Source organism: Carlito syrichta, unplaced genomic scaffold (genome assembly GCF_000164805.1).
Source record: "Carlito syrichta isolate Samal-C Ts95f unplaced genomic scaffold, Tarsius_syrichta-2.0.1 Scaffold308211, whole genome shotgun sequence".
Lineage (NCBI taxonomy): Eukaryota > Metazoa > Chordata > Mammalia > Primates > Tarsiidae > Carlito > Carlito syrichta.
Genome location: NW_007252307.1, coordinates 252,351 through 274,912, shown reverse-complemented (window position 1 = coordinate 274,912; position 22,562 = coordinate 252,351). Strand labels below are relative to the sequence as shown.

The 22,562-nt window shown below is 37.2% G+C and overlaps 1 protein-coding gene across 1 annotated transcript in view; it reads right to left on the bottom strand.

Moving 5' to 3' along the window:
- The window catches only part of LOC103267715 (uncharacterized protein C8orf34-like), a 318,318-nt gene that overhangs the window by 46,441 nt on the left and 249,315 nt on the right, over positions 1–22,562 (bottom strand). The window contains exon 7 of the mRNA XM_021716164.1: positions 3,760–3,807. Coding sequence (XP_021571839.1) covers positions 3,760–3,807 — 48 coding nt within the window. The remainder of the gene's footprint in view (positions 1–3,759; positions 3,808–22,562) is intronic.

The window sequence follows — 22,562 nt, the reverse complement described above, 5'->3', positions numbered from 1 at the left end:
TTATGCTGCTTCCCAATTATTTATCAGGGTAAAGATATTTTAAATGTATTAGCTTCTCAACAACAGGTATGACAATCAAGATGTGAAAGAACTTGAACTTGAGAAGTTTTTAAAATTTTTTAAAAATCCATTTTAATATTATAATTCTAAAAGTTAAAATTTCTCCAATGTCAAATTATTATTCATATATTGAGTTATTCAGGGTCTTCTAGGTAAAGAGCATGCAAGTTGTGTGTTTTTTTTAAATTGAACTATCAGAGCTATTTTGAGAATTATGAAAAGTAAACTATTATAAAATATTTCATGTTTTGTTTGGTCAAAATACAAATCCTAGTCTGGAAAAATAACATATTAAAAAGTAGAAAACAGAATGAAAGCTCCGTTTTAGCTTTACTTTTAGAGAAGAACACATTGTCTCTTTCATTTTGATTTAGTCTTAAACAAAATTGTCTAGCTTCATGTGGTTATGATTCAGTCTCATTGTAAGACTAGATGAAAAAAGAGACTTTGATCTGTAAAGAGTTGTTCAAACTTTAGTGAGAAATGTTAAATATATTAAAAATGTAAACACCATGGTTTATTTGAGTTTTAGTGTATACTAAATAAAAGCAAATGTTTACTAGCTCAGTTTTAACTTCAATGCTTCTAACATTTGCAAATAATGTTCTTTATTGTTTGCTAATTCTACAAAGATGAAGAAAGAGGGCAAAAGTGAAATAAAAGCCGAAGTGAGAAAAAACAAGACTATCATTTTATGACTCACATTCTAAACATTTTCTCAATGGAGAAGAGTTTAAGTACATATATATTTCCCAAGAAACAGATGGATTAATGTCTGCAAAAAGAAACCAACAATTTATAGGCTAATACTTTGCTAATTAAAATCATAGAATTTTACTACACAAGGTGGTAATTTGTTGGCTTAAGAAAGAGCTGAAATCTAAATATCAACCAAAAACAGATGAAAATGCTATGTGATTCTTAACCCTTAAGAAAGGCAGTTCACACATTTTGCAAAATTCAAACTGGAAGTTAGTTTTACACCCCTAGCAAAAAATTATCATTGAGAATAGATGAATAGACAAATCATAAATTTTTAATACAGTTTTCCTTTTTTACCTATTTTATATAAAATTGGAGATTTTTCATGACGCATGAAGTTACTTTCTAGAAATAATATTGGAAAGGACGTTTTAAGGCAGTGCTTCTCAGCACTTAGGATGCTTGTAATTCATAAGGAGATCTTGTTTGTTAGGATGCAGCTTTTGATTTGGGGAATCTGGAGTGAACCCCAAAATTTTGCATTTCTTACAAGCCCTCCAGTGATGCCAACGCTGTAGTCAGAGGATCACACTCCAAGGAGCAATGCTCAAGACCTCCAATGAAAGAGCACAAATTCTCAATCTTCTTGTGACATTGAGCATTTACACTTGCATACACCATGCACATTTAATTGCATATTGATAATGACGGAAAAAAATAAGTCTCTTTTTCTTAGATAAAAGCTGCAAAATTAAAAGATTCTAAAAGCTCTAACATCAGTAGACAGTCCGTGTCTTGCAGTAGCATTCCAGTGCTTTTCTTCTTGCACAGGATTAGACCTAGGCAGGACACATTACAAGAGACATCAAACACCATTTTTGCAGAGGTGGTCCACCATCCTCAGTCTCACTGCCAAGTGGGGAGCACTGAGAACAGATCTTGGGCAACTACAAAATCCTAAAGGGATGTTCTATTGGTGTATACCTTGAAAATGTTGGCCTCCTCCCCTTGGACAATATTAATTGCTAATATATTCTACTCAATTTCTGCATCAAATTCATTAAATTAAAATTTAGAATTGGTGTTCCAACTCTCTAGTTTCTTGGCCCCATATTTTTACTTTTCAAACCAGAAGTCTGAATATCTAATTTTTTTTTAGATTTGTTTTGTTTTGACTTTTTTGTTGATACATAAAAGATGTCCTTATTTTCAGGGTACACGTGACAATTTAATACGTTCACTTAATTTGTGAAGATTAAATCAGTGTAATTGAAATATTTATCACCTTAATTGTTCTTTATACTAGAAACATTTGAATTATTCTCTCCTAGCTATTTTGAAATACACAATAGATTATTGTAAACTGTAGTCACCCTACTGATCTATCAAAGAGTAGGTCTTATTTCTTCGACCAAATTGTACATTTGTACTAATTAATCAACCTTCTTTATCCATCTCCCCCCCTTTTCTGACCTCTCATAACCACCAGTCTACTCTCTGTCTTTATGAGATTCATTTTTTTAACTTCCACACATGAGTGAGAACGTGCCATTTTTGTCTCTCTGTGCTTGGATTGTTTCACTTAACATAATGACTTCCAGTTACATCCATGTTGCTAGAAATTACGAGATGTCATTCTTTTTTATGGCTGCATAGCATTTTATTGTGTATATATACCACATTTTCTTTAGCCATTCATTCACTGATAGGATATTGAGGTTGATTCTATATTTTGGCTATTGTAAATAGTGCTGCAATAAATATGGAAGTGCTGATAACTCTTTGATATAATGACATTTTTTTTTTTTTTTCAGATATATACCCAGTAGTAGAATTGCTGGCTCATATGGTAGTTCTATTGTTAGGGTTTTGTTTTTTTTTTTTTAAAGAATCCTCATACAGTTTTTTACAGTGGTTGTGCTAATTTACATTTCTTTCTTTCCTGTTCTTACTCCTTATTTATATGCCTTCAGCAAACCTTCAAAAGTAAACTTTGCTGAAGCTTCTCAAAGTAAACTTCTCAAAGTAAGTCTGCAGACCATAGATGTTAGAGATGTCAGAGCCTTAAAAGGGTGCTATACACTCCGACTTTCCTCTCCAAGTCACATTTGGAGGTGAGTGTTTAAGTATGAGTACACTGTTCTAAATAAACGTATAGGCCACGAATCACATTCAGGAAGCCATTCATAATTGTTTTTGAATGACTTCATGTATGCAATGATATTTGCAGAAACAGAGACTGTCCTATTAAGAAAGCAATATTCAAACCACATATTTGAGTAATTCTGTGATATCATCAGCAAACTATTTCCCTATTCCCTTCACCTGCAACAGATTCAGATGGCTAATTTAGTGTCCACTGTGGTTTGGCTTGAGACCAAGTTTTATGGACTCTGTCCACTAGTTTATCTGAGAGTTTCCCAATAGTTTTCAGTCAGTCCAAAGTTCCATGACACAGAACTCCCAGGGATATCTCTGAAGAAGAATCCAGAAACCTAAAGGGTTTTTTGAGATAAATCTACGCATATTTTAAATGTAAGAACAACACTTGCATAAAGGAATGTACAAATAACATCCTTAATCAACATTTGTCACAAGAATGAATGAAGATCTAACACAGCTTGTTCCTGCAATAAGAACAATGGTGATTATATCTTTCTTATGCACTCCCAATATAAACCATGTTTTAGACTATCAGCGAATGTTTTAGACTATCAGCGAATGTTTGTGAATGAAAATATATGATAGCACTAGCTTGAATAAAGCTAGTTTTGCCTTCATGTTCAGGGTGACTGCATTAATAATACACAGTATTCCTCTACCAATGAGGAACAAAGTTATTTTGATAGCATATTATTTATTATCTTGTTTTTGTGGACATGACCATTGAACATATATAGACTAAAAAAACTACAGGTGGATAGAAAAATCCCAAGTGCTTCAACTTCCACGGTGGACTGTATTCGGACTATATTATAATGTCACCTGAAAACTCACTTCTTCCATGTAGTTTTTCAAAGAGTGTCCTCCACTAGAAGCTTCGTCCTAGAGGTAAAGAGGAAGAGAGGTTGAAAAAGTCAGGAGAAAGGGAGAAAAAGAATGAAAGAGTCATGAAGAGTAGTGAGATCTGAGATCATCACCAAATCTTTGCTATTCTTCTACCTTCTGAGTCGATACTTGTGAGATTATTAGTTTGCCAACTAATTTCGAAGAAGATAATTTTTTAAGACAACAACCTATTTTTCAGGTGAATTCTAGTTCATATAAAAATAACAACTGGAGTTGCTGAGTATTATAAAGTGATGCTAAACATTGTATGACATTTTCTGCTATTAATTTTATAAATATTAAATGTGATTAAGAAATAAAGTTATAAACTGTATTGATAAATCTACAAAGATGTAACACATAGACTTGAAAATATTTTATGAGGGAGAGGGTGGAGGAAGATGGTGGCAGAGTCAGTCAGACTATCCAAAGTCCCCGTGTGAGTGAGGGAGTTTACGGATAATTCTGTGTACATATCAGTGAGTAAGTGGGCATGTGAGTGGTTCACTGACTAGGGACTCAGGAGTGAGTCACCATGGCTCTCCTAGTGCAGTGGCTGGTGCCATAGCGGCTCTTCCCAAGGCGCAGAAGCCAAATGCCATTTTTAAAATCAGTAAAGCCCTCCTGGGAAGAAGCTGCTGGAAATAATTGCCTCACCACTGCAGCACCTGGCCAAACACTGGCGGCAAGGGCCACAGAGGGAGCACAGTGAGGGAGTCGGAGGCAGAGCCCCACTGGAGAAGACAAAAGAGGCACCCTGCCACCATCTTGAAAACTGGGCAAGGCTATTTACTTTTTCTTTTCAGCACGTGATCTCAAACCAGGTGAAGTAAGGACCAAAGTGAGGTCCAAATTTTACCTGTACAATGACCATTTGTATACCTAACCCTGAATTGTACCCCACATCTTTAAAATATAAATAAATAAATAAATAAATAAATAAATAAACAAATAAATAAATAGATAGATAGATAAATAAGCAAACCCGGGCAGGGAAGCGCTCTGGCTTGCTCACCATGGAGGGACAGACTCGATCTCCTTGACCGGTGGCTTAAGTACTCAGGGTAGATAGCGATCCAGACAGAATATCCCAAAAGCCCAAACTTTGGAAGGACAGGACAGTGCTGTGTCTCAGGCTGCCTACCTCCTACCCCGATTCAGCTGTGGGACAAAGAGTATGACCAGAAAGGGCAAAGAAGTCTCCAGTAGAGATAGCGGTGAGTCAGGGGCTGACCCAACCCCTTCTTCCCAAGCAATCCTCTGAACATCGGACCCACATGGCTGGGGCACAGCTGAGAGGGACAAACCCAGGCAGAGCCTGGATGTCAGCGGTGATAGGAGGACTCTACTCCAGCATAAGCCTGACTGGGGTCCCCCCATCCTCCTCCCACCAGCGCGGGGGGGGGGGGGGGGGGGGAGGAGACAATTCCGCACCTCCCCATCAGAGGGAATCCCCTGGACCATACCAGAATTGGGGGACTGAGCCCCACCTACTCCACCATCCCTTCCTCCATTCTTGAGCTGCACCTCTGGGGAGATTGTAAATGTGGCTACAGCTCCACAGGAGATATCAGAGGGGCTTACCGGTGAGCAGCTGAAAGGAACAACTACAGAACCTGCCATGAGAGGGCAGGTTTTATTTATTCATTTATTGATTGATTCTTCTTTTGTCCTTGTGTGTGAATGTGTATGTGAGGGTTCGATTTATGTTTCCTCCGTTTTTTTTTTTCTTTCATCTTTTTGTTCAGTCTTCTTTTGTTTTTTGTTTTTCATTTAAGTGTGTAATTGAATGATTGAGTGTTCATCTTTCAGTTTTTTCTTTGTTATTTTTTTTACTTTTTATTTTATTTTTAATTATTGATTTACTTTTTATTTAATTTTGTTTAGATATTGCAACATTATTATTTTTAAAAAAAATTTTTTTAAGTTGGAATCTCATTCTGTCGCCCAGGTCGGAATGCAGTGGCATGCTCACAGCCACTCCAGCATCGACCTGCTGGGCTTTGGTGATCCTTCTGCCTCTGCCTTCCAGGTAGCCAGAACTACAGGAGCACGCTACTTCACCCAGATACTTTTTGATTTATTGTAGACAGGAGGTCTCGCTAAGTTGTCCAGGCTAATCTCTAACCCATGGGCTCAGGCATTCCACTTGCCTCAGTCTCCCAAAGTACTGGGATTACAGGCTGAGCCACCAAGACCGGCCTAAAATATATATATATTTTTAATTTTAAAGATGTGGGGTACATTCAGGGTTGGGTATACAAATGTTCATCATGCAAGTACCCTTGTAAATGAGATGTGCCCCTCTCTCCCTTGGCAGTTTCCCTCAACTGCCAATCTCACCACCCCCTTCCCCTGGAAGTTTCCCACTACTGCCAATCCCTTTCTTATAGTATTGTGATAATTGTTAAAGGTCCGCTTATGAGTGAGAACATATGGTACTCTGTTCTTTGTTTCTGTCATAGATCACTGAGTATGATGCACTCTAAATCCATCCAAGTTGCTGCGAAGTCCATATGTTTGTCCTTCTTTATGGTCACATAATATTCCATTGTGTATAGGTACTGCATTTTTTTAATCCAGTCCAACTTTGAAGGGTAGCAATAGTTGGTTCCATGTTTTTGCTATTGTGAATAGAGCTGCAATGAACATACATGTGCATGTATATTTTTTGCAGAAAGATTTGAGTTCTGGGTATATTCCCAATAGGGGAATTTGTTCCTCACTTTTTTTAGTTTAACGTGTGTTTGAATATATGTGCGAGGGTTTGATTTGCATTTCCCTAGTTCTTTCCTCTTGTCTTTTTCCTTCTCTATTCATTTTGTGTTGGGTGTGTCTGTGTGTGTGTGTTCAGTTTTCTTGTTTTGTTTTGTTTTGTTTCCAGTTTGTGTGTTTGTGTGTGAGTGTGTCTAATTGTTTTTTGCTTTAGTTTCTGCTTTTGTTTTTCTGTGTGTTTTGTTTTTGGTTTGGTCTTGTCCATCCAATTTCATTCTACTTTTCTTTGTTCTCCTCATTGCTGTTACTTTATCTTGGACTCAGGGGTACACACACATACCCATTGTATCATCATACAGAGTGGTGGTGGGGAGTGGGTCTCAGGGAACCCATACCCTAGTCAGAGACCTTGTGATTTGCAAGTAGTTTCTGAATTCTAGTTCCCCATTCTTTACCTGATTCGATCCTCATAACTACAACAGACAACAAAGCTTCCCACCTTCAGTGCTGTTTCAAAAGAGAACAAATTCAGAGCCTTGATCAGAAAAGAAAAGAGGACCAGAAAATATCAGAAGTGAAAATCCCTCCCATTGCCACTGAATAATGTAAATAAAGAGAAAAGAAAGACAACTATCACCAAAGAGGAAAAATCAATGGAAGAATGCATTGTACCAAAAAGAAAATGCCTGAAAAATCAGAACTCAGAGCCCACCAATGGAAGTCACCAATCCCAGAATACAACAGGGATTAAGGAATGGAGGGAAAAGTGAATAAGAATCAAGAAGGACAAGATGAAACACTGAAAGAACTTGAAACAGATATTTTGGCCATAAAAAAACTGCATCCAGGAAATAATAAGATGACAAGCATGGAAAGCAGAATTAATCAAGCAGAAGAAAGAATCCTATAAATTGAAGACCAAAACATGGAATAAACCTGATCTGTAAAAAACATAGAAAGAAAAGTCAGAAAGAAAGAACAAAGACTCTAAGAGATGTGTGATTACATCAAGTAGCCTAACCTATGCCTGACTGGTATCCCAGAAGAATAAAAGAAAATGGTAAACACCTTGGAACAAGTATTCCAGGAGTTCATCCAAGAAAACTTTCCTCATCTCACCAGAGATGTGGCCATCCAATCACAAGAGATACAGAGTACTCTTGCAAGACATCAAGTGAGAAGACCAATTCCTAGACACATAGTAATTTGCCTACACAAAGTAGATACAAAAGAAAAATCCTAATCACTGCGAGAGAGAAAGTCAGACTACCTACTGGGGAAGACCAATCAGAATAGTAGCAAACCTATAGGCAGAAACACTACAAACTAAAAGGGACTGGAATCCAATTTTCAAAGTCCTCAAAGATAAACAATTGCAACCAAGAATTTCTTACCCAGTCAAGCTCAGCTTCATCAGTGATGGGAAATTAAAGTCCTTTCCAGACATCCAATCCCTAAGAAATTATGTAGCTTCCAGACCAGGTCTACAGAAGATGATTGTAAAGGTAATAAGCACAGAAGAAAGAAAAAGAAAAGAAAGAAAGAAAAGAATAACCATGCACTTCCCAAGAGAACAGGAGAAAACAGAATGTATAGAGAATACATCATGACTGCAAACTTGAAAACACACACATACATCAACCCAAAAGTTAAAAGGAAACAAACAAAGAAAAAACTTTATAAGTACCTCATGATGGGGATAAATACTCACATTTCAACAATCAGCCTGAATGTGAATGGACTAAATGCACCACTGAAAAGACACAAAATGGCAAACTGGATTTAAAAAAACATGACCCAATAATTTGCTGCATTCGGGAAAATTATCTCATCACAAGGAATGCACATAGACTCAAAGTTACAGTATAAAAAACAAGCTTCCAGGCAAATGAATTACAAAAGAAGACTGGAGTCACGATCTTAATATCAGACAAAACAACCTTTAAGCTATCAAAAATTTGAAAAGATAAGGAAGGACACTATATAATGATAAGAGATTCAATCCATCAACAAGAAATATCCATCCTAAACATATGTGCACCCAAAGCAAGAGCACCAGCTTTTATAAACTCAAATAAACTAAAAAAATTTATTATAACATTATTATAAAAGTGGATACTTAAAAAGTAAATACTTAAATACCCCACTAACAACCCTAGATAGATCATCGAGACAAAAAATCAAGAAAGAGATCCAGAATCTCAACTTGATGCTTGACCAAATGGACTTAATAGCTACCTACAGAACACTCCACCCAGCAACCATAGAATATACATTCTACTCATCATCACATCAGACATACTCTAAGGTCTATCACATCCACAGCCATAAATCATGCATAAACAAATTTCATAAGATTGAAATACTGCCATGCACCTTCCCAGATCACAGTGGAATAAAAATAAATATCAGCACCAACAAAATTCCCCCACAACCCACAAACACATGAATACTAAACAACACGATGCTGATTGAATCCTGAGTCAACATAGAAATTAAAACAGAAATTAAAAGATTCCTGGAGACAAATGAAAACCAAGAAACATTTTAGCAAAGCCTCTTGGATGCCATGAAATCAATTCTAAGAGGAGAATTTATATCTCTATGAACACACAGCAAGAAAATTGAAAGTTCACAAATTAACAGGTTAATATATCACCTAATGGAGCCAAAAAGACAAGACCACCTAAATCCTAACTTTAGTAGAAGAATCCAGATCATAAAAGTAAAAGCCCAAATACAAGGCATAGAGAAGATGAAAATATCATAGAAAAAAATCAACAAAACAAAAAAGGATAAATAAGACTGATGGACCCCTAGACAGAATGACCAAGAAAAAGAGAAAAAAATCCCAAATAAATAGAACCAGAAATGCAAAAAATCAAATCACAACTGACCCCAAAGAAATCAGCGATTTCTTTGATTATCAGTGATTGCTATACACACCTGTATAGAAACAACCTCAGTAATAACCAAAATGAAATGGGGGACTTTCTTACATCACACAACCTCCCAAGGCTGAAAGAGGAAGACATTGAGACACTAAATAGACCTGTAACAACCCAGGAAAATGACTTCATCATAAGAAAACTACTTACAAATTAAAGCCCTGGACCAGATAGCTTTCCAGCAGAATTCTACAAAACATACAAAGAGGAGTCGATATCAATACTAATGAAAGCATTCCAGGCCATTGAGAAAGACAGAACTCTCTCCAAGTCATTTTACAAAGCTAACATCACACTGATACCAAAAAACAGGTAAAGATCCAACAAAACAAGAACTATAGGCCAATATCCCTGGTAAACATGGATGCAAAAATTCTCAACAAGAGTCTAACAAACCGGATCCAACAACACATTTCAAAAATCATCCACCATGACCAAGTAGGCTTCATCTTTGGGATGCAGGGCTGAGTCAGCATCCATAAGACCATAAATGTAAATGAAATACATCAACAGATATAAAAACAAGAACTACATGATTATATAAAAGAAAAAGCTTTTGATAAAATCCAGCATCGCTTCTTGATAAAAACTCTAGAACACCTAGGCATAGAATGAATAAACCTCAAAACAGTAAGCACCATCTGTGATAAACCCACAGCCAGCATATTGCTAAATGGACAAAAACTGGAAGCATTTTCCCTGAAAACTAGAAACCTGTTCAACATTGTGTTGGAAGTCCTAGCTAGAGAAATTAGACAAGAGAAGGAAATCAGGGGCATCCAAATAGGAAAAGAGTTATCTCTCTTTGCTGCCGATATGATTCTATATCCTGAAAATCCAAGAGAATCTTTCAAAAACTTTGCATGGATAAAGAACTTTGGAAAAGTCGTGGGTTATGAAATAAATGTGCAAAAGACAGTCACATTATTATACACCAACAACAAACAGGCAGAGAACCAAATATAAAGCACAATCCCATTCACAACAGCCACAAAAAAAATGAAATACTCGGCTTCTTCCTAACCAGAGAAGTGAAAGAACTTTACAATAAAAACTAAAAAAAAAAAAAACACTGCTCAAAGAAAGCCAAAAAGGCACAAACAAATGGAAAAATATTCCATGTTCATGAATAGGAAGAATCAATTATTGTTAAGATGTTCATCCTACCAGAGGCAATCTACAGTTTCAAAGCAATGCCCATTAAATTACCAACATCCATTTTTCTAACCTGGAAATAACAATGCAGAAATTCATATGGAAACATAAATGACCATGAGTAGCCAAAAAAAATTATCAGCAAAAGAAACAAAGTAGGAGGTATCACACTTCCAGACTTTAAACTCTACTATAAGCCTACAAGAATCCAAACAGCCTGGTATTAGTACAGGAACAGGCATAGAAACCATTGGAACAGGATAGAGATTCCGGAAGCAAAATCTCAATTTCCCAACCAACTCATCTTCAACAAAGTGTCCACCAACAACCACTGGGGACAGGAGAACATGTTCTGTAAATGGTACTGGGAAAACCGGCTGATCACATGCAGAAGATTGAAACAGGACCCCTACCTATCACTATACACAAAAATCAACTCTAAATGGATCAAAGACCTACACATAAACCCTCAAACTATAAGAATCTTAGAAAATGCAGAAGACACCCTTATGGAAATTGGAACTGGCAACCAATTCCTGATCAAAATTCCAGATGTCCATGCCATAAGATGGACAAATGGGACCTCTTCAAACCAAAAAAGTTCTGCAAACCAAAAGAAACCATCAAGAGAGTGGGGAAACAGCCCACAGAATGGGAAATTTTTTTACCAACTCTATATCTGACAAAGGGTTAACATCCAGTATCTACAAGGAAATCAAACGCACTGAAAGGAAAAAAACAAACAGTCCCATTAAAAAGTAAGCAAAAGACATGAATAGACATTTCTCTAAAGAAAATATTTGAACAGCCAACAAACACGTGAAAAAGTGCTCAGCCTCACTAATCATCAAAGAACTACAAATCAAAACCACATTTAGATACCACCTAATCCCAATAATAAATGGCTATCATTAATAAAACAAACAGCAACAGATGCTGGCAAGGATGTGGAGAAAAGGGAATGCTTCTACACTGCTGGTGGGAATGCAAACTAGTTCAACCTCTATGGAAAACAGTGTGACAATTCTTACAAGAACTAGAAATTGACCTTCCATATGACCCAGCAATCTCTCTCCTGGGAATATACCCGGAGGAACTCAGAACATTCTACAAAAAAGATATCTGTACATGCATGTTTATTGCAGCCCTATTCATGATAGCAAACATACGGAACCAACTGTGCTGTCCATTGAAACTGGACTGGTAAAAAAAATATGTTAACTATATATGATGGACTATTACACAGCCATAAAGAAGGACAAACGTATGAACTTCACAATGAGAGAACCGTAATAGAGTATACCATAGACTTAGGTTAAGAGCATGCTATAACCCAATAAATATGTAATTGACTTGTGGACAATAGCACAGCCATCTTAGTTTTCTGCTTTAAAACATAACCTGTAGCTGTTTAAAGTTTCAGTTATGGGAAAAACTGCAAAGCTCCAGTTCAAACTTCAACCCCTCCCTTGACCCACTTTCCCCTTAGCAACAATCAATCAGGTGCCAGGGGAAAAATCACCTAAAGTTTCCAAATGTCTCTGCAACTTCCCCAGCTAGTGGGCCAAGGTCAGCCCGAGTCAAGCTAGCCAATCCTCCACGATTAAGCTGACCACCAGAGGTTACTACCCAATTAAATGGTAACAAGACTGGAAAGTCCCCCCAAACTCCTCCTCCCTTTGTGTGAAAACATAAAAGGTGTCTGCTTAAGGAAGTCAGCGCCTCTGGGTGTACTCCGCTGCGTTGGTTGTTGACAGAGGTCCAGGCTCGAGCTTGCAAATAAAGACCCTCTTGAACTTTCATCAGAATTGGCTCTTGGTGGTCTCTTGGAATGAACATTCGGCCACTACAACAGCAATGTGGATGAATTTAGAGACTATAACACTCAGTGACCTATCACAGAAACAAAGAACTGAGTGCCACATGTTCTCACTCTTAAGCAGACCCTGAACATTTACCATAATACTATAAGAAAGGGATTAGCAGTAGCGAGATACTCTGGGGTGGGGAACATAAGGGAAACTTTAGCAAGGGTACCTGATCTCAAACCAGACAAAGTGAAGACTAAAGAGAGTCCCAAACTTTACCTTACATTGACCACTTGTATACTTAATCCTGAATTGTGCTCCACATCTTTAAAATAAATATATTTAAAAATATCAAAAAATAAAAACATTTTATGGAAAGTGGGAAGATCATTAACCTTTATATCCAGTTTTTACATTCAATCTTTCTTACCCTACTAGTATGTAATTAGCAAATTATTTATCATTTGTGCCTTTTACTAGCACTTTGTTGAGCACTAGTAATCACTGAGATTTAAATCACTGAAATTTGAAACATCAAATTATATCTTACACTCATCTAAACATTGGTGGTCAAAATTGTCAAATGACTTATTAGTTTGGATAAGCTATATTTTTATAGTCCATGGATGGAGACATCTAGAAATAAATTCTGAGATACCATGAAATGATAAATTCTAGGACACCATATGCGTTTAAAAGTTAACTAAATAAATGAGCATAAAGTTTACATTTGTTTCTACAGAATCTTTTTTTTTTGCTTTTCAAGGATCTTCACATATATTATCTCACTGAAGGAAAGCCATCCTCAATCTAATGTGACACTTAGGAAAATGGAGGCCAGGATGGGGCAGAGAGAAGTGCTTAAAATCAAGAAGCTAGGAGAAGCATTTCTGGGACCTGACTCCAGTTGGATGCTCTTTTACGTTGCTGAAATAAAAAATTTTAAAACATAAAAAATTAAATTCATTGTAGTTTTTTAAAAAAAATTGTGACATACACTCTACACTTTAGAGTGTAAAGCACTTGGGTTGGTGGAAGGAAGAAGCATGCTCACGTCCAAACAAAAATAGAGTTAGGAATAAAATATCGGTATTCCTAAAAACTTAGAAATCACAGGTCAGACCACAGAGGTGGTAATACTTTTTCCCAAATCATGGTTTCCACAAGCAAAAAATTAATATGCTCTAGTTTTAATATTAACAAATGCTTCCAAGCTTGTGGGATTTTTAAATGGAAGCAACAGTGAAAAAGATACGATAGTTCTATTTGCTTTAACTAAAGCATAAACTACTTGAAAAAATAAAATTTATATAAATCCCCCAAACCATGAGGCACTTATCTTAAAGTGCCCACTGAGAGCTGCAAACTAACTTTAGATAAATTGCTTCTTAGAGTTGAACTTGCTACACTATCATCCCACAATTTGGACAACTAATCTAGAAGGAATGCCTTGGGCTCTTCTGATGTGGCTCTTCCCTGTGATATAACTAGTCCTTTTTGTGTTAGTAATTCCTTTCCCTTTGCCCAGGTTCTAGGGTAAGAGGACAAGGTGGCAAACTACTTGGAGTTACAGATGTGTTTCTGGAGCAGTGGGCATGGAAGGCCTGCCAGGGTGGCCTCTGAACATTTGAGGGCTAATGGTGAGATGCCAGAAAGCAGTTCCTGGGAACTCACTGAAGAGAGCAATTTGTTTCTTTGGAGTTGGAATGCAATGATTTTCTCAATTTGTCTAGACATTTGCAGTCTTCTGCTAAGACCTGGTGATGACTGAGGGTTTTCTTGATGATTGAATAAAAATAAGAAGGATTCTTGACTGTCTTGCTTCTTCCCACAGTGCCAGGTCTTTTTAATATCTATGCCAAAGAAAAGGAAAAAAGCGACACAAATACTGTTTGTTCCCAAGGCCATGTGACCTTGGCTGCAATTATCAAATTCATGAATCACTGAACGAAGAGCATAAAGTAAAGGCTCCTGGAGGAAGAAACAGGAAACTAACATTTTACAGAGAAGATTACAAGTGTGGTATAAGGTCAAACGGGTAAAGCAAGAATAAGACATCAGAATCCCTGACTCTTAGACTCAGAAGAGATGGCCCCAGTCAAGAGCCTTGATCCAATATGTCTATCTTAGGTTCCCCATTTTCAGCTCATGAGACCACCGAAATGCTGACATTCCCTCCGCCTCCCACTGGGGGTGCTAATGAAATAAAATCCCTTTCAAAGCACAAAGCTGTCACTTTCAGTCATTCTTTCCTTAATTTTAAAGAATTGGCATTTTTAAATGTCAAACCATTCTAACAACATCATATTTTGGTAATTACCTGGAACTGAATCAAAATGCCCAAATGCAATTTCCCTTGAAAAACAAAGAGGGGAAAGGGGATACAAGGGAGGTGGACAAGGGCGTGTGAAGGAGGAAAAAAACAGAATACATGGGAATCATGCCTTTTAAAAAAGCAAGAAAAGGTATTTCCTGAAATGTGGTTTCAGTTATTATAAGTTTTTAATATAACCTCAGTTGAGATTAAAGTGTTCAAATGTGAATTAGAAAATATATTATAAACTCAGAGAAAAGGGGGAAAAAAGAGGCCAATGTGATTACTGCTTAACATATGAACAGGACGATGACTGTTAAAAATGAAGGGTTTTGTCATTCCCCTAGTTATTTTGCAGTTAAGGAAACATTCTCAGTGAGATGAAATATCATAGAGGTAGGACCAGACCCACACTCTCCTCAATTCATTACCATTTATCACTATACCATGCATCTCTGCTTCAATCAATAAGCATTTTCTATTTATTTTCTATTAATCTTTAGACAAAATACAAACAGATTAGCACTTACATGTAGAGTACATTTATTCACAAACATCAGATGTCTAAGATCTCTGGTATTCATTTCTTTCAAAAAAATGTTCCATGAGAACCCAACTTCCACCAGAATGATCTTTCTTCCCATCTTTTTCTAAGAAAACCAAACAATAATCCTAACATTCAGAGCACCCTCCTAAGAAAAACCTGAGGTATTTGGCACCCATAGAACAGGGAGAGTTTGGCATGAATGGCCGAGGCATTTCTGAACCCAAAGGACCTATAAAACATAAGCTATCATTTGTTCTGAAAGTATTACTAAGCATGTATTATGTGCCACACGTTGTGTTAGATGTTGGAGCAAATAGTTGAACAAGAAAAATATCCCTACCATAAAAAGTTTGGCTTGGCTCAGTGGCTTAGTCTGTAATCCCAGCACTCTGGGATGCCAAGGAGAGTGAATTGCCTGAGCCTGCGGGATCGAGACCAGTCAATCTGGCGAGACCTCATCTCTACAATAAATCAAAAATTAGCCTGGCTTGGTAGTGGGCACCTGTAGTTCCAGTTACTTGAAGGGTTGAGGCCAAACAATTGCCCGAGCCCAGCGAGTCAATGCTGGCGTGGCCGTGAGTGTGCCACTGTACTCCAGACTGGGCAATGGAGTGAGACTCTAACTCAAAAAAAAAAAGTTCACCTTATTATACAGATGATTAGAATGCAGAGCAAAGATTACTTGACAAAGTAAGACCAACGTGCTATGGTTAAAATAAGAGGAAAAGCACCTAGCCTTTCACTTATTTGACAAGCATGCATTGAGAACCACCACGTGCTGAGAACTGTTGTAGCCACTGCATCATATGATAAAAAAGACAAAGTAGAGGGACTAATGCTTAAGGAAATTATTTTTAAGTTTTACTAATTTAAAGACTTAGGAAATTAGCCAGATAAAGGAGCTGACTTAGGAGGAGGACTCATATCAGGAAGAAGGAAATTTTTGCACAAAGATTCCAACATAACAGAGCAAATATACGAAACCACAAGTATTAACAATGAAGACCAATTATACCATGCACCAAAATGTGTACTGTATATTCAGATATAGATATCAACATCATGCACCACTTTCTAATTTTATAATTTCTTATACTATTTCTGGTAATGTGATGACTATATTTTGTGTTTTCTAATTTCACTATTACACAGGTTATTAAATTTATGACAGAGGATGAAGAGATTGAAATTCAACTTTTTAAACTTGGCAGCCTTTATAGACAGCAACTGCTATTGATGGTCAAGAGAACAGGCAGTGGCCTATTGCCAATTTTTTAAAAATGGGTGTATTTTTGAAAAACAGAAATATTTGAAAAACTCAAAAGTCTTTGAAGTCATTGACATATAATTAATAGTCATGCTTGTTTTTAGACTTACATATATGAATAGATGCTGTTTCTTTTAATTGTCCCAAATGTCTTTTCATATGTCTATTTTTTAAAATTTGCTCATAATCTTCTGAACAAATATAGCACCAATGTAGAGCATCTTTCTCTGACAATGACACTTTTAACCAGTAGAGAAGATATTTTACTGGTTTAGCATTGTAAGGATCAAAACAGTGGTATTTCAAAATAAGATGTTGATTCTGACTCATCTACCAAAATTTTCTTCCAAAATTTTCATATTAAGCTACATAGTTCCTTTAGTGGTAATGTTCTTGCCTTAGAGACTTCCCTTAAAAAAATAAAGTGCGCAGAAGCAATTATGTCTATGCTTAGCAGTAGCCATTACTATTACTAAGAATATTGAACTTTAAATGATTTAATACATTTTAACGGGGTTCTTTTTCCTGTTTTCGAAAAGTGACTATTCAGTTGCAAAAAAAATATGCATTTTTATTCTTCCCCTTCCTTCAATTTCATGCAAAAAACTGGGAGAGCAAAGTTAGTAATAAGAAGTTACATATTGGGGAAAGTGGTGAATTTTATCAGTGAATATTGGACAAGAGAAAGGACAGGAGAAAGGACAGGATGTAAGAGTGAATGACTAGTTAGTGTTAATGATTTTTTCATTTCACTGACTTAAAGAATAAAGAATATACTATTGGTTACTTGACTTTAAAAAGACCCATTTAACATTGAACTAGTCAACTCATGTATCCTCTCTGATATGTGTTGATTAATTTATATATCAATGATTAATATTATTTCACTATTATTATACCACAGAAAGTAGTATTCACTCATCCTTTCTCAAAGTTTAATGCGCCAATATAGTAAATTATTAGCCCTGAGATCTTAGAGTCACAACTTTTCTTCTGAAACTGAGTTTCTTCATCTATAAGTAATTGACTCATAAACAAACTTGAAGAAGTTCTTGTGAGCTAAAAATGGGACAACTTGAGATTAGGAATGATAATAATTGCCATGGGATGAAATTTATCTTATAAGTTGATGAAAATCAGGGTCATTTTCAGAAGCTAATAGAGAATCTGTTTATTATCTTGAACACTAAAGAAGAAGAGTCAAGCAAGTATCATGCCTTTCCTGTTAGAACAGTACTACTGGCTAACCAAACAGTAAATGAGGAAAGGAAGTCTCTTAAAAAGTATCCCGCCTAATAAAATTTTTTAAAAATTAGAATATCACCAAATAAATAGATATCAACATTTAGCATCACTGGCTAATAAGATGATACTAAGGTAATAAAATAAGAAACAATAAGACACAACAGTTATGTTAAATAATTGTGCCAGTCAGGCTCCAGAAACTTTGGATGGTGAAGTGAGAGGATTGCTTGAGCAGAAGTTCAAAATTAGAGAGAGCTGTGATTATGTCACTGCAATTCAACCTGGGCAACAGTGAGACCCTGTCTCCAAATAATAATAATAGTAATAATCATAATCATAAACAAACAAGTAAATAGTCATGCCAAAGAGGGCGTTATCTTGTTTCTGAATAACTTTCAGAAAAAATACAGAGGACTGAAGAACATGTTGAACGGCACCAAAAGTATCAAGTTAGCAAAACTGAGACTGTGGAAAACGCTACAGGTCAAAATGCCCTGCATCCTTTAACAGATGCATTGCAAACAAATACAGGCAATGGAGGTGGAACCTACAGATTAGAAGAGACTTAAAAAGATATCTGATTTTTTTAAGTTACCAAGGTAAACTTTAGAATCAAAAGATGTATATTTAGGGGACAAAATGATTTTTTAATGCAAGGAGATGATGGCAATAAAAGTTAGAACAATTTTTATTTCCAGGGGGATGTAGAGGTTGTGATTGAAATTCTGATGGGTCTCCTCTATTGTCTGACGAAGTACTATTTCTTCACCTGGATGGTGTTGTCATCATGGTGTGTCCCCTACAGACTAGTGAGATTCGTTCCAAGTGTGCATTCTTTTTTTTTTTGAGTTGGAGTCTCACTCTGTCGCCCAGACTGGAGTGCAGTGGCCGCTCCCGGCCACCGCAGCCTCGACCTGCTGGGCTCCGGCGATCCTTCCGCCTCAGCCTTCCAAGTAGCCGGAATTACAGGCATGCGCTACCATGCCCGGCTGATTTTTTGATTTATTGTAGAGATGAGGTCATGCTGCCCAGGCGGGTCTCGAACCCGCGGGCTCAGGCAATCCACTCACCTCAGCCTCCCAAAGGCTGGGATTACAGGCTGAGCCACCGAGCCCGGCTCCAAGTGTGCATTCTTAAGCCCAATGTGTTCACAAGTCCAACAAAGTTAGCCTAGGTACTCAACTAATTCAATCACCTATATAGTGCTATACTGTAAATGGTTTATAATACTTTTCACACAAATAATACATAACAAACATGAAAATAAAGAAAACATTTTTAGTGTTACAGCACAGTACATTGAAAAGCACAAAAGTATGGTACAACCGTGGACACACGGGGGCTGGCAGCAGGTAAACAGGCAAGAAGAGTCACAAACTGGAGGAGAGAAAGGAGATGAGAGATGGTAGAACTGAAGGATCATCAGCAACAGGAGACAGACGGCCAGCTGCAATTTCACTCACTCCTCACATAGATGGCACAGGTTCTGGTTACTTGCTGGATTCAAGTCTATCTATCCTCTTTAAAAAAAAAAAATCTATCCTCTTTAAAAAATGATTCAAGCCGGGCTTGGTGGCTCAGCCTATAGTCCCGCGCCTTTGGGAGGCTGAGGTGAGTGGATTGCCTGAGCCCATGGGTTCAAGACCCGCCTGGGCAACTTCGCGAGACCTCATCTCTACAATAAATCAAAAATCAGCCGGGCGTGGTAGCGCGCGCCTGTAATTCCGGCTACTCGGAAGGCTGAGGCGGAAGGATCGCTGGAGCCCAGTGGGTCGAGGCTGCGGTGGCCGGGAGCGGCCACTGCACTCCAGTCTGTGTGACAGACACTCCGACTCAAAAAAAAAAAAGATTCAGTGGGCCATGCTCTTCTGCAAACTCTGCCTCCCACCCTTCCTCAACTGGGGAAGGTGAATTTTCCTTTTCTCTCTCTCTAACCTATTTTCTTTTTCTTTTCTTTTTCTTATTAAACATATTTTTTTATTTTAAAGTGGTGGGGTACAGTTAAGGGTTAGGTATGTAAATATGCATCGTTCAGGCACCCTTGTTGATGAGGTGTGCCCCCCCATCCCCAGACAGATATTGACTACCGTTAATCCCACCTCCCTTCCCCTCCCTGTCCCCCACCCCATAGTTTCCCGTCACTGTCAATCCTTTTCTTATAGTATTACGATAGATGTCTAACCTATTTTCTAAATAAACCATATTTTCCAATCTAAAAAAAAATGATTCATGATGTCTGAATAGTAGCTCTTTTTTCTCGCCATAGATGACAGGTAGCACTGGATTGCATTCTGAACAGCTACTGCAACCATGTACCACTCTACGTTCGGGTCCTGTGTCTCAAAAACTAATGGTGCTGCCTCAAATAAAGAAAATCCCTTCACCGTTTTTTGCATTGTGCAACACTTTGGATCTTTGGCAATTTCTTCTTCCACTTGTCTCTTTTCGTCCTTTCTCTGAGTTTTCAATTCCATTAGTAAGGCCTTTATTAGTAAGTTTCTCATGTAGCACAGCAAGTTCAGTGAAGTTGTCCCCTTGCAGATCTAGCTTCAGCTTCTCGCTGAGGGTCACTAAGTTGCTGAAGACCTCTTTAGACTTCTCATCCACATTCTCAAATCCATGAAAATCATGAACAAACTTCGGGCAAAGGTTCTTCCAAATCCCATTCATGGTGACAGCCATGCCAAACAAAGTCAACACCATGCCAAACAAAGTCAACTTTTTTGTATGGCCTTACTGATGTTATAGACCTTCTAAAATTGTCGCAAGATTGTTTCTAATCATCATTTGCCTTTACTGCCTGAAGAAAAGTGTGATGTAAATATTTCTTGAAAAGTCACTCTAACTCCATAGATTGGATGAGCCATGTAGCATCTGGTGGTAGATGAACTACTTTGACATTGGGATGAAAATTGTTCTTGAATAAGGGATAGCCTGGAGCACTGTACAGCAGCAAAAGAATGTTGAATGTGACATCTTTCTCCATGCAATATTTCTCTACCTCCGGGATTAATTGATGGAAAACCAGTCCTGGTAAATGGCCTGAGACCCAGACTTTGGAGTTACTCTTCCATGCAACAGGAAGGGTTCTGAGGTTCTCTGAATGATAAACAAAGAGAGGCTTCAGCCTCATATCACCAGAAGCATTGCTGCCAAACAACAGAGTTAGCCTATCTTTTGCTGCTTATATAGGCTGGCATCAACTTATTTCTCCTTACTGATATAACTTCTGTCTAGCATAGTCCTGTCTCACCCACATTAAGAACTTGTTCAGTTAAATATGCACCTTCATCAATAATTTCTCCAAACATTTCAGGAAATTCCCAGGCAGCTGCCATATGTGCATTCACTACCTTGCTACTTACTTTTACATTGTGAAGGTTGGCTCTAGCCTTGAATCAACGAAACCAGTCATAAAAGCAGCTATATAAGCAGTTGGCATTAAAAAATGTGCCCTCTGATTTTTCACCATGTTTCTTCTTCTCATGGTTTTCACAAAGGCATTTAGCTTTCTCTTGAATCGGCATTAACCTGAGAGGAACTTGACACTGATGCTGATCCTGACATCCACACTGAGAAGTTTCTCTTTGTCCTCCATCACTTTTCCATGTTTCTTCAATATTATTGTTGACATCATCAGCACAGCAGACTTCACATGTTCCATGATCTTATCCTAGTTCTTTAGAATTGTGCTTATGGTTGAACAATTAATGTTGTAAGAATGAGCGATGTCTTCCGCCTTTTCACCCGGCTCCACTCTCTCAAATATTTTCACTTTTGTTTCCGTTTTTATCGCTTGGTGCTTCTTAGCAGTACCAGCTACATCACCACTGCTTTTACACTTGCTTCCAGACATCTTGGACTTGAAATGAAGATACTGCACCACTGTAGTCTTTGCAATACTATACAGTAAAGTACACAAAAGCGCAACCATCATAGAGGATGTATGCCCTTGGCAATGTATACCAGATACATGATCTAACTTATGTGACTGGACATGCAAATGCATGTTTGCATCTTTGAGAGTTTGCAACTTGAAGGTTCATATGTAGGGGACTTACTGTGTATTAAGTACCTAAGCTATATATTTGATTTAAGTGACTTTCTATATGTATGTTTAATTTTGCAGCAAAAAGATATTTTAAAATAAAGAGACATTTTAAACAAACTATATTTTTAAAGGTATAATTGTAAAGTCCAAGTGAAACTTTAAAAAATTAGAGTGAAATGTTATAATACTCCATTTATTGTTGGCTATATCTCTGTCTGTTTTAACTTTTAATTTTTTTATTTTGAAGATGTGGGAACAATGCAAGGTTAGGTATACAAATGTTCATTGTGCAGGTACCCTTGTTAATGAGGTTTGCCCCCTCTTCCCCAGGCAGATTCCCACTACTGCCAATCCTGTTTCCCTGCCCCCTTCCAAGCAGTTTCCTACTACTGTGTTGGCTATATTTCTACAGTCATGTACCTAACCCCTTTAGATCCAAATCTTTCGGTCTATATAACGTGGTAATTATTGGTTATATATCTAGAGAAGTAGTTAAAGGACATTCTTAATGTTCTGATTTAATCTTAAACTAATCTAATTATAACACTGACCTCATAAAAATCAGTTTGCGATTTTAAGTTTTACCCTTTGAAATAATTAAGCCTTTAAATTCTCTTCCATTAAGCTTTTTAAAAAATCAATAGATGTCACTGTGGAATCTGTAAAGTACCTGAATAAATTTTCTAAGGTCCATGAAATATG